Genomic DNA, 13447 nt, shown 5'->3' with positions numbered 1-13447 from the left:
CCTTCCCTAATCCGATGAGACCGATGACCACGCTGTCTGGTCTCCTTCCCCAAACTTACCAGCCAACCTAGTATACCACCAGTGAACTGTAACGCTGCGTCATCTACAACTTATTTTGTGTAGCTAAAGTACTTCATACAACGTATACAAGCAGTTTTTCTCCCAACGCCCTATCTGCGAGTGAAACAGGAAGAAGTCTTAACAAATGATACAATAAAAAGTATCTTTCATAGGGGCGTAATTAGAATATAAAACCTGGGGCGCGTGCCCTGCGCTTCGTTTCCGTGAAGCGCATTTTCTGACAGGAAAAAAAGACCGTAAGGAGGCGCAAAAGAAAAAGGAAAGTGGAAGTAGGCTTGTCATAAGATGAGAGGAGTCAGGAGAAGAAAGAAGACCAAGAAGAGGTAGAAGAAGAAAAAGATGATGATGAAAGACGGAAGGAATGGAGGACATGAACAACGGGAAGGTTTCGGCTCTGTATAAAAGAAATGACGAAAAGATTCTACCGAACGATACTGAGCCACAGTTTTATATGAGTTGGCTGTTGCAGATACGGAGACACTTGTTTGTTGTTTTTGGTAACTAGATGAAGCCGTTCTCGTCATACCAAGTGAGACAAGGCAACGAGAATCTAAAGAGTATATGTTGTATTTGTTGTTTTGTTCTGTACATATTTGTATTGATAGAAATTAAACAATGAATAAGGAATCGCTTTATTATTACAAGAAATGACGACTCTGGGCTATGTGTTCTCCATATTTTGTTTCTCCCTGCGCGCCGGTCATCCTAATTACTTTAATCACATTGTGTCGAGCCGCAGGCTGTAGAATTAGACGTAGACCACGAGCCTGCTGGAGTCCTTGGAGCAGAGGGCGGTGTCTCCGTGTGTCCTAACGGTGCCTGGCTGCTCTGGGGCCGTTCCGGACGGCCGCACGCAGCGTCGGCCTCGCCAAACCGCAGCAACACACAGCAGACAGGCAGGCACAGAGGTGCGGCCGCTCCCTGGTTCTACCTGTAGAGCGACGGGCCTTGGCCCTCGTGTTTTATCTTTTGTTCGCTTCCACTCCCTCTCCTAGCGTAGAGGGCGGGAGATCAGAGATCTCAGTCAATTGTAAAGCTCGGATCTGGAGATGGTAACTTCTTCATTTGCTTTTGCCTTTTCCCACTTCGGTGTATAGTAGGCATGGTTATTAAGGGGGGTAGGACGTCAAATTGGCCGACTTGGAGCAGGAGAGGCACCACAGGACATTTTAATTTCCACTGTCTATACTTTTACAAATAAATTCATAAAACTTTGTCAGCATTACTAGGAAGGGTTCAGGATTCACTCTCATAGCAGTGGAAGTTCAAAAATATAACAATATATATATTTTTTAAATGTGTAATCTCATCATTTTTTCACTTACTATTTGCTGCATTCGTTGCTATAGGTACACTTTTCTTCATAAGTAAGGGAGATTCTTCGATGAATTTTGCACAGCATACAGCCCATAGTTACAGGTGTTGACAAAGTTTTATGAGTTTATTTGTAAAATTATAGACAGTGGAAATTAAAGTGTCGTGTGGTGCCTCTCCTGCTCCGCGTCGGCCCGTTTGACGTCCTACGACCCTTAACGGACTTGGCATGATGAGGTTATGGTGTTGCCGCATGCCCATCCTGTCACCACCCCGTTAACCCCCAGGACGGATTATGCCTATCCGAACTGTGTGCGTATGAAGTTATTCACGCGCAAATGAGTGAAAGTTAAGCCGGCCGGTGCGACCGAGTCGGTTGTAGGCGCCTCAGTGTGGAACCGCACGACCGCTACGGTCGCAGATTCGAATCCTGCCTCGGTCGTGAATGTGTGTGCTGTCCTTAGGTTATTTAGGTTTCATTAGTTCCAAGTCCTAGGGGACTGATGACCTCAGATGTTAAGTCCCAGAGCCATTGGAACCATTTTTGAGCTAAAGTTTCCGAAATGTTTGCGAATAGTGTAACTGAGGTGTTACTTGGGTAACAACCCCGTATTCACCTAGTGGGATGTGGGAAACTGCGTAAAAGCCACATCCAGGTTTGCTGACACACCGCCTCTCATCGTTAATTCACCAGGGGGATTCAGTCAGGGTCCGGCGCAACTCCCCGCCCCGTAAACGGCGCATTAACACTCACGGCTGGTGTTCGAGTGGATATAGAGATCGTAACGATGCATAAAACATCATCGAGCGAGGTAGTGCAGTGGTTAGCACACTGGACTCGCATTCGGGAGAATGACGGTTCAAACCCGCATCCGGCAATCCTTATTCAGATTTTCTGTGATTTCTCTAAATCGCTCCAGGCAAATACCGTGATGGTTCCTTTGAAAGTCCACAGCTGACTTCCTTTCCCATCGTTCCTTAATCCTATGGGACCCATAACCTCACTGTTCGGCCCCTTCCCCAAAAACCAACCAACCAATCATAAAATTTGGAAAATGTCGATATTATGAACAAGAAATATAGACGTTTATACATCGATAATCAAGCATCGATATTGTAATGATGACATAGAGGATGTGACGAAATGTTTGGCCTACAGTTCAGGGAAAATTCCTTACACGTAGATGAAGATTACGTCGACATGGGTTTGGAATCACTGTATTTTTATGGTAGAGCTCAGTTTCTATTTCTCTTCATAATCACCTTAATTATGGTAACAAACAGGAAATGAACGTACCACCAGACCATAAATCAGTTTTGTACATGAAATGTTGAAAATGCTCTACCTTAGCGAGAATACAACCACCAATCCCTGTTGGGATGATGTGAACTGCGTATTGTTTCACAGCCTTTCACAATAGGGACACGTAGACTGTACATCTTTTACCGGGGTTCCGTACACAAGAGCTTTCAAATACCCCCACAAATAAAAATGTAGTGGTCTTAGGACCGGAGAACGTGGAGCGCAAGGAACTGGTTCACCTCTACCTATCTATCTTTCCCGAGATTTTTGACAACTTACTGTACATTCTAATCATACGTAACACTGCATTTTGAACATTACATGTAAGATAACGTTTCATGTAATACTGGTAGGTTCGGTTACTACGTATTTCCGCAAAGTTTGACCATAGGTTATTATCACAACACTGCACTGACTGCCCGTTGTGTATAACATCTTTGCAATTCGTAAGTTAGGGGCCAGGAAATACAGGCAGCGAAAGATTACCCTATAATCTGTACGGATATATGACTGCAGTTATAAGACATGACAGGAAAATAGTAGTTGAGATGGGAATGAGACATAATTGTAGTCTCTCCCAGATGTTATTCAATCTGAACAGTGTGCAAGCAGTAAAAGAAACCACGTGGAACTTTGGAAAAGGCATTAGACTTTTGGGAGAAGCAATTAAAATTCTGAGCCTTGTCGACTGGTGTAAATGTTTTTATTGAGCCACTGGAATTTAGGCTTTTGTACCATTTTCACACCATAATGTAACAACAAGTCTGATGTTCGGCGAAAGCCCAAAAGCCGAAATTGCAATAGCGTATTAAAACAGTTACAACTAAAAGTGGAAATTACGTCTTTGAAAAGATTTTTCGATATTTTTTTCTGATTGTGCCACACTGCTCTAGCGAAATTGACTCGACATATCGATCTTGTTCAGATGTGACAACTCTAGATTAACGAAGTGTGATGTTTGTTTTTTTTTGGACTGAAGTGCCGTCTAACCATAATTCTTTCAACTTATAATATCGTTTCCCTTAGAAACCGTAACTTTTTATTATATGTTTAGGTTTCGCAATCGCATGTTTTGACCATGTTATCTACATCTAAACCTACGATCCGCAAGCCGCATCAGGGTATGAAACGGCGGTTACTTCTTACATCACAGACGTTTCGCCCCCTTCTCTCTTCCATTCGCAAATGGCCCGTCCTGAGAGCGACTGTAACCGAACCTCCTCCATAAAGCTGTGACTTCTCTAATTCCCTATTCATGTTTCTTTCACGAGACTTATTTTGGAGTAAGTAATACGTTGTTCTACTCTTTATGGAACGTGAGATATCGGAACTGTGACAATAAATCTCTCCGTGATGCAAAACGCCTCTCTTGAAGCATCTGACACTGAAGTTCGTTGAACAACTCCGAAATGCTCTCCCAATTCATAAACAGTCCAGTGATGAAACGTGTCACGCTTCCAGTCACCTTCTGTATCTTTGCGATAACCTACCCTGGAGATTCTCCGACTTATGAGCAGTATTTAAGAATCTATCAAATGAGTGTTTTGTAAACCACTTCTTTCGTGAGGGAACTACATTTTCTTAAAATTCTCACACTGAATCTCACTCTGGCTACTGCTTTCCCTGCAATTTATATTATGTGATTATTCCACTTTAGATTGTTCCGGGAAATTACTTCCGTGCATTTCATTGTTTGCCATGATTTATCTCTAATAGTGTAATCTGATGTATCTCTTCGCTCATTTATACAGCGTACATGACGTCTATTTACGTTCAGCCCCAGCACTCACCACCAATCTTCTGCAGGTCTTGCTGCCTTTCATTAGTCTCATGGGTTAGTAATGTTTCTGTAGACAGCAGATTCGTCAGCGAACAGCTTCAAGAATCTTCCAACGTCATCTTCCGTGTCACTAAGACGAACGAGTATTATAAAGTATGGCCACCTGAAAAGGAGACATTCGCTCAAGCGTCTTTGCATGTAATACCATTGGCTGAATGTGTCTACCGCTGGCCGCTGTGGCCGAGTGGTTCTAGGTGCTTCAGTCCAGAGCCACGCTGCTGCTATGGTCGCACGTTCTAATCCTGCATAGATGTGTGTAATGTCCTTAGGTTAGTTAGGTTTAAGTAGTTCTAAGTCTAGGGCACTGATGACCTCATATGTTGGGTCCCATAGTTCTCAGAGCCATTTGAATCATTTGAATGTGTTTACCGAGACATGGTATGCTAGTACCTGTTGCACGAGCGGGGTTAAGGGCTTCGCAGCAATTTACTCATTTCTGGAGAGTTGTTTATGCTGTTGGTTGCGTGATTCCTCCCAATGAGCTTGTAGAGCTATGATCCAATTCCTTTGCGCGGAAGTGGAGAATGACTCAAAAGTTCGTCGTAAGATGAAAGAGGTGTACAGAGAGCAGTGTCTCGTACGTTGATTAATATTCCGGTGGTACCAGCCTGATGTCGACGGCCCTCTGGCCAAGAAGACCCTCCAGCTCTTCAAACATTTCGATGGGAGGTCCTGGAACACTGTCCTTGCAGACCCGATATCTCCCCATGTGACTTGTGCGTCCTGGGCCCCTTAAAACAAACTCTGAAAGGCCAGAGATTCAACTGTGACAAGGAAATGGAGGGCACAGTTGAAACCTGGGTACGTCAGCATCCACTCCCTTCCTACGCATTCATCTCGCTCTTTCAGAGATATCGCTGTTGTGTACAGTTGCACTCTTCCACTTGAAGTGTAATTATAATACTCTTTTTTTTTGCATATAAGTGTTGTCTCCTTCTTATGGCACACCTGATGTAAAAGTAATGGACTTACAGAATTCCGTTGGGACACCTCAGAAATTAGCTTAACATCCGTCGACTTCATCCTGTTAAGAACGACGTGTTGACTATTCTCTGCAAGGAATACCTGAATCATTCCCAAAGTGACCCGATAACCGGTAAGCTCGAATTTTTACACCGCTATCCGGAACTGTATGGAATATCTTTCGGAAATCAGGAACGTGGTGTCAACCTGATTGCAGTTCTCCATGGACCTGTGGATCTCACGGACGAACAAAGCTGGCCATGTTTCCCAGGTTTATGGAATCCATATTGTTTTTGATAGAGGAGAATTTCATTCTCCAACGAAAATGTCATAATGGGTGAGCGTGAAAAATATTCCATATTTCTACACAAATTAGCTTCAGCAATAGGTAAAAGCCAGGCAAAGTGGCCACGCTAAGGTATTCAATTTTTGTAAGCTGAGTAGAAATGGATATAAATGTATAGACATCAGTAATTAAGTACTTTAGACAATTCAATGTTCACGAAGTGGGAAAAAATTAAAAAATAGGGTATACAAATTATTTAACAAAGAACTAGATATATTTTATTGTGAAACATGACGAAAATTACACTTTCACGTAGGAATCGAATTGTGTAGCTCAACCCCTGTACAGAGTTCATGAACCCAGAGAGAGAGCACAATTGGTATTTAATCCATTGCTCGTGTGGCCTTGAAGCTGAACATATTTCTTTGCCGTACATATACTCTATGTTCTCATGCATGTTGTCAGAAGTTCTTCATGGGTTGAGTTTCCTGTTGTTCTCTATTTTATTTTTGTTGCTTGCTTCTCTTCGACTGATCTTAGTTGTTCCTCCTTTTCAATTTCTTTTTCTTTTCTTTCTTTATTTGCCGCTACTAGGTCGCTGTCATTTCGGCCCCTGGTTTTACTTTTTTCCCTTACACAAAGTGGCCAGATGCCATCGACGAGATGGCAACTTTTCCTGCATTGAGGCTTTTACTCGAAAGCTGTTGACCATCAAATAGCATGACCGGACTTTCGACAGCTAAAATAGGATTATGAAGTCAATATATGACACTTTCAATATAATTTTTTTAGAAAGACATAAGTGACATTTTCATCTCAATAATAAACACTCCAAGCCACTACTTGCCCTACAAGAGGATAACTACAATCCACAGAAATTACTAGAGCTTTGAGGAGCGGCACAGAAAACAGGCGAGGCTGCACGGGGTGTCTGGGCCGTCCAGAGGGAATACGTTGAGGCATTTGCTGCGCGTTGCCGACACATTCTACATCTACATCTACATCTACATGGTTACTCTGCAATTCACACTTAATTGCCGGGAAGAGGATTCATCAAACCAATTTCATACTACTTCTCTACCATTCCACTCTCAATGGCGCGTGGGAAAAAGGAACACCTAAATCTTTCCGTTCGAGCTCTGATTTCTCTTATTTTATTATGACGATCATTTCTCCCTACGAAGATGGGTGTCAAAAAAATATTTTCGCATTCGGAAAAGGAAGTTGGTGATTGAAATTTCGTAAATAGAGCTCGCCGCAAAGAAAACCGCCTTTGTTTCAGTGACTGCCACAGCATCACGCGTATCATATCAGTGACACTCTCGCCCCTATTGCGCGATAGCACGAAACGAGCTGCCCTTCTTCGCACATTTTCAGTGTCCTCCGTCAATCCTACCTGGTAAGGATGCCGTACCGAGCAGCAATATTCCATCAGAGGACGGACAAGTGTAATGTAGGCTGTCTATTAAGTGAGTCTTTCCAATTTAAGTTGCTCGTAATTGTAAATCCTAGTTATTTAGTGGAATTGACAGCCCTTAGTTTTGTGCGATTTATCGTATACCCAAAATTTATCGGATTTCTTTTAGTACCCATGTGGATGACCTCGCACTTTTCTTTGTTTAGTGCCAATTGCCACTTTTCACACCCTACAGAAATTCTCTCTAGATCATTTTGTAACTGGAATTGATCGTCTGATGATATTACTAGACGGTAAATTACAGCGTCATCTGCAAACTATCTAAGGGGCTGCTCAGATTATCACCTAGATCATTTATGCAAATAGGCACCAGTAGAGCGCCTGTAACACTACCTTGCGGAACGCCAGATATCACTTCTGTTCTACTCGATGATTTACCGTCTATCGCTACGAACTGTGACCTCTCTGAGAGGATATCACGAATACAGTCACACAACTTAGACGATACTCAAAATGCATGCGATTTGATTAATAGTCGATTGTGAGGAACGGTATCAAAAGCCTTCTGGAAATCTAGGAATATGGAATCGATCTGAGATCCTTTGTCGACAGCACTCATTACTACATGGGAATAAAGAGCTAGGTGTGTTGCACAAGAACGATATTTTCTGAATCCGTGTTGGTTATGTATCTATAAGTCATTTTTTTCAAGGTGATTCAGAACGTCCGAGTACAGCTCGCGGGATCCCATTGGACACTTTGCCCGGCTCTCCCCTCCAAGTTGATAATTATGTACATCCATGTTACGACCCTACTTAGGAACGGGAGTGGCCTGCGCTTTTTCTCTAGTCGTTCGGTACCTGTGTGAACAAGCTTATTCGTGTAATAACTGTAGAGCTACAACACATGGTCTGCGTTCTGTAAGTCATTTTCACAAGAGGTCGTAACAGCCAGGTCACAGTCAAACAGTAATGTGTCAATAGATTTACTGCTCTATTATTTTAGTGCTTCTATGATTTTTAATTTTCGCTGCTTCCAGCAGGTCGTCTGAGTACAGGATGTGTAAGAATAGTGACACACAGCTACCTTGTCTATCGCTGTAATTCTTTATTTTGCAAGTTTGCTGTTCTGGTGATGATCGTTATTGTTCTGCTGTAGAACTCGGGACTTGGTTCAGCAGTGCCCACGCGCGTTGTTTTGCAAGGTAATAGCCTCCGCCCTGCGCCTACTTCTACTCACTCCGCGCTGTCTTGTTGCAGGACGCCGAGACGATCGAGAGGCTGAACGAGAGCGGGGAGCTGCGTAGAATAATGAAGCCGTTCAAGGTGAGCACAGCTGCTACTGCTGGCGCAGCGCCGCCTCACACTGCGCACGCGCGCGCGGTGCCAGTGCCAGGCTTGTGTTATTCTCGCTGCTGTCTCTGGGATGCTGCGCGCGGTACATCTGCTGCTTCGTCGGCCACCACGGAAACACACACAAACGCACATACACACAAGATATGTACCACGCTCTCACAAACTGCGTAGTCTGTGCGTCTCTTTTGCATTGTTTTTTTAGCATTTCTTTCCTCAATCGGTGAATAAGGAGCGCTTAGAGGATCACTTTGTTGTCCGACTGATAATGCCAGTTTTTCTCAGGAGCGGGTAGAGGTATCAAGTTGAAATTCATGTCACACATTTCGGTGTGAAAAATTTAACATTTTAAGTCAATTAAATCAAAAGACAAGGCCGTTTATTACATATTTCGATATTTCCAAACTCACTCGTGAAAACCTACAGGGTATTGACCTAGAATCATGAAATTCGAAAAGGAACAAGGTTTCACAGTGCAAACAAAGGAAAGAATCTGAAACTTGTTGACTTGTAATTACACTCTCGAGACGAAAACAGACGCACCTCGAAGGAATTATCCGAATAGGACGACAGTTGATGGATGTGATGTACATCTGAAGTAAAACAAAAATTATAACAATTTCATAAATATTGGATGACTTATTCAGGAGAAAGACCTTCACAAATTGTGCAAGCCAACGACGAGTTGGGCCACTTGTGATCTTTATTCAAGCATTTATTCAGCCTGGCACTGATTGACAGATTTGCTGGATATCCTCTTTAGGAATATCGTGCCAAATTAAGTTCAACTGGGGCGTTATATCTTTAAATTCCCGAGCTATTGGAGTGCCCCACCAACAGTTCTCCAAACATTTCAGTTTTGGAGAGATTCGGCGATCTGACTGGCCGATGTAGGCTATGCCAAGCACGAAGACAGCCAGGTTGGTATCCCTCCAGTGTCCGGGGCGTCTCTAGACATGTCTTCAGCCTGGAATCTCATTTACTGGAGTAGAATTGTCTTCAGTAATGAGTTTCGCTTCGAATTAAATCCCGATGAGTAGCGAAGACATGTCTGGAGACACACCAGACAGCGGTGGTATACCAGCCTGATTGTCGCCGCCATACGGCCCGACAACCAGGAGTGGTGATGGTCTGGGATGACATTTCTCTTCAAAGAAGGACTCCTTTGGTTGTCATCCTCTCCACTCTTACAGCACAGCGGTACATCGACGATATTATATGTCCCATTTTGTTGCCCTTCATGGCAAGCCTTCCAGTTCTTACATTTCAACAACATAAGGCCCACCCGCATACTGCGAGAGTTTCTATTGGTTGTCTTGATGCTTGCCATAGCCTACTTTGGCCAGAAAGGTCGCCGGATCTGTCCCCAGTTGAAAACGTTTGAAGCATTGTTGGTAGGGCTCTCCAGCTACAGGTGTCTCTGGATTTTGGTGATCTAACACCCACGTTGGACATACTTTGGCGTGATATACCTTAGAGGACACCCAATATCTCTATCAGTCACTTTTAAGTCGGATAACTGCTTGCTTAAGAGCTAGAGGTAGACTAACGCGTTATTGATTCGCTCAATTTGTGAAGCTCTTTCTCTTGTATAAGTCATTCAATGTTTATGCAACTGTTATCGTTTGTTCCTCTGTACATTTTCGTCACATCTACCAATTTCCGCCCCATTGGTATAATGCCTTCTTGGTGCCGTGTTTTTTTTTATCTTACAGTGTATACTAGATAAAGGTATTTTTTTTCCATTTGTTGCCAGTCTGTCTGTGCGTCCGGCTGTTAAGACATCTTTTTCTCAGGAACGGGTGGAGGTATGAAGTTAATATTTATGTCAAAGACTAAGCTCTACGGTTCCTTGGCGGTTTAAAACATTTAAGCTTCTAAGTGAATACAATCAAAAGATACGCCCTTATGTGTCACCAAAATTTGTATATCAACTATCTCTATAAATGTCAGTACTGGTGTTCTAACGGTAAAGCGCGTGTTTGGGATGTGAGAAGTCGTGGTATCAAATCCCAGTCGGGAAACCGATTTTTCAGGTTTCGTTTGCATTTAGCCTTCATCTCTCAACGATTTGAGGAGTCGCCAGAAACGACACGAGGTTCGGATTTCACCGCAAACGGTAGGTTCCCTTCCCACAGTTAGATAATTGGCGTGGCTTAATAACGTGGAAGTGCGGAAGACACTTGCACTAGGCCATTGAATCACACCAAATTATTATTATTATTATGGGGCTGTATATAGATAATCACGTTCATAAGGAACCCGAGAGCTCCAGTCCTACTTGCAAAACCATCTTTACTGGGTGTTTTAGTTCCTCGTTTGCTCTTCCACCCATCTGATCACAACGTAGAGGACGGACTTCCACTACGCCCATCAAAAGGCGACATGTATTCACGCCGAGAGCTTTATCGCAACACAGGTTTCTCGCTAGACCTAGTGGTTAAACATCGTTCACAACTCTCGTGGGACGAATGTGAAAGTCCCTTCAGATGTGCAGTGAAGCGTTTTACGTCATTTAGCTTGTGCTAAAAAGCCACAAGTGCGTTTCAGTGGCGAGCAATATGAACTATTAGTTGACACACTATCAAAAACTTACTATCGACTATTTTTCTGCGCTTGGCGTATGTCGGGAGCAAATAGCCCTCTTTTTCACCGTCCGTTGTATGTTTAGCTAAAAGCAAACCCAGGAGATTCCTTTTCTTTTCTCTCACGCAATCCATAAATACTGTACAGTAAATAACACTTTCTTTAAAGCAACAACACTCTCCCCAGATAGCAGGTGTAGATTGAATAGTTAACGCGCTTGTGGTTTCTTTTTCTGGGAAAACACAAAAGCGCAACATAGCTAAGTTTTGCATCCCTGCCGATACAAAACACACTCTTCTTTTCGCACGGATCAAAAGTCCTGCACGTAGAAAAATCAGGTGTAAGGAACGAAATGTTTCTTAAGTTATGAAGGGTAGCCGCGGTGTGATTAATGCTGTATGAAAAAAAAATAGGACTCAACTTCTTTTAAATCATCATCATCTTAATGGTTTGATGAGATCCATCTCGATTGCATGTCCTGTAGCAATATCTCCATGCCGGAGATGCAGTACGTCCTCAATTAATTAGCCTGTATTTTTCGTTCTTTGTCCTTTCTTATAAATTTTTCCTTCTGTATTTCCCTGTAGTTCCATGGAAGCTATTCCAATGTCATTCAGCACATTTCGTATCACTGTGACGCTTTCTTATAGTTGACTTGTAAAACGTGTTCATTTCCCTGTCGACTCTGCTGATGGCTACATCACTTCTAATCTTATCGTTCTTTTTTCAGCATTCCTCTATACAGTCACATCTCAAAGACTTCGATACGCTTCTTTCCTGGTTTTCCCAGAGTCCTTGTTACTCACAGCCACTCTTTTCTCAGAAATTTTCTTCTCAAATTAACACTTACCTTTGATACTAGCAAATTTATGTTGACAACGAATATTCTTTTTGCCTGTGCTTCGTGTGTCACACCTTATTTTTTTCCAACGTAGCAGAATTCCTTCGCCTTGACCACCACACTGTCAACAATTTTCGTTATAAGATTGTTGCTGAAGTAATTTCTACTAATCTAAAATTTACTGCAGTGAGGTGAACAGAGAGGACTAAACACGTACAGTGCTTGACATCAAAAGGTGTGAAGACAAGCGAGAAGAGCTGAGAGCTCACAACATCACTGACGTAATGAAATACTGAAACTGGTCATAACGCATGTCTGGATCTAGGGTATCCAAAAAAGATGGGCGATCAGATCTGTTGGTGAAGGCAAATATGTGCCTGGAAATGATGCCAGGAAAACACGGAACCGGAACAGCCTAAAAGACCAAGCCTTGATGCTGCTGCTGGTGTCTCGTAGCTGATCGTATGCATTGCAGCAGACTGCAAAGAAGTACAGATATGAAACAGTGAGGTAGTTCCTGGAGCCACTACAGATTGACTTACTTCGACATGAAACTGAACATATGTTAGCTGCAGTGTTGCACTGGTTTTTAATTTACTTCTTTTAAAAATATTTTTTTTTAATCAGTACTCCTAGTGCTCTTTGGCTGACTGGCGAAGCGGGTATTCCCCTGTCGTTCTTTTCGCTTGTATAGACACTCCTGTTGCGTGGTGAGCGAGAAAACGGGAACTGAAAATTCTTTTTGTCCAGTCGGAGAATTAATGTGCTGACAGCGAGCGAAAGGCCTCTCTTCGGCGCCTGCCTCTGGAATGTTCGGTGCCTGCCATACGACGGAAGCCACGCCGCTCTGATTAATGGTGGCGCCTGCCGTACTCGGTATTGGCAACCCGCCTTTCAGTACTGCATAGCGGGAATGCATAGCTCGGTCCGTGCAGGCGGGGTCGCAGAGGTAGACTAAAGGAACGCGGCAGCAATAGACGGATTTGAAACTGAGTGTTAAAATCTAAATTTAGGAGATTTAATTTGAAGCTTACCATGAATATCATTGTGCTATTGGCTAATTTTATTGTGTAATACAAGTATCCCTCTGAACTTTGTCTTCATACTGTGTATTTTTCACACCATTCACTCGAGATTTTGTCTTTCATTAGTTGCAAAATTTCGGGAATTAGTGATGTAAAAATAGCAAAGAAGAAAATAACCAATGATGTAGAAGGTAACATTGAAAGTCACCTTTTACTCACTGGATGAAACTAGACTAACTTCTACTTAGAATTAAAGGTGAATTGCCTCCACTTCAGTATACCACTTGGTTCTCCTTTCTAAATGAAACTGATAATCCCTATGGATTATACTCTACAATTTATTCAGTATAAGAGTACGAGGTCGTAAAGCAGACGTCTGAATAGATTATTGCACTAACTGACACATAAGCATGGATCTGAATTACAATATTTTGACACT

The 13447-nt window shown here is 42.7% G+C and overlaps 1 protein-coding gene across 1 annotated transcript in view; it reads left to right on the top strand.

Moving 5' to 3' along the window:
- LOC126281354 (mucin-5AC-like) overlaps nucleotides 1–13447 on the top strand; it is a 534499-nt gene that overhangs the window by 495164 nt on the left and 25888 nt on the right. Inside the window, exon 3 of the mRNA XM_049980262.1 lies at nucleotides 8464–8529. Within this exon, the coding sequence (XP_049836219.1) occupies nucleotides 8464–8529 (66 nt within the window). The remainder of the gene's footprint in view (nucleotides 1–8463; nucleotides 8530–13447) is intronic.

Source organism: Schistocerca gregaria, chromosome 7, assembly GCF_023897955.1.
Source record: "Schistocerca gregaria isolate iqSchGreg1 chromosome 7, iqSchGreg1.2, whole genome shotgun sequence".
NCBI classification, from domain to species: Eukaryota; Metazoa; Arthropoda; class Insecta; order Orthoptera; family Acrididae; genus Schistocerca; species Schistocerca gregaria.
The sequence above is the reverse complement of the archived record's forward strand: the minus strand, read 5'-3'. Positions and strand labels throughout refer to the sequence as shown.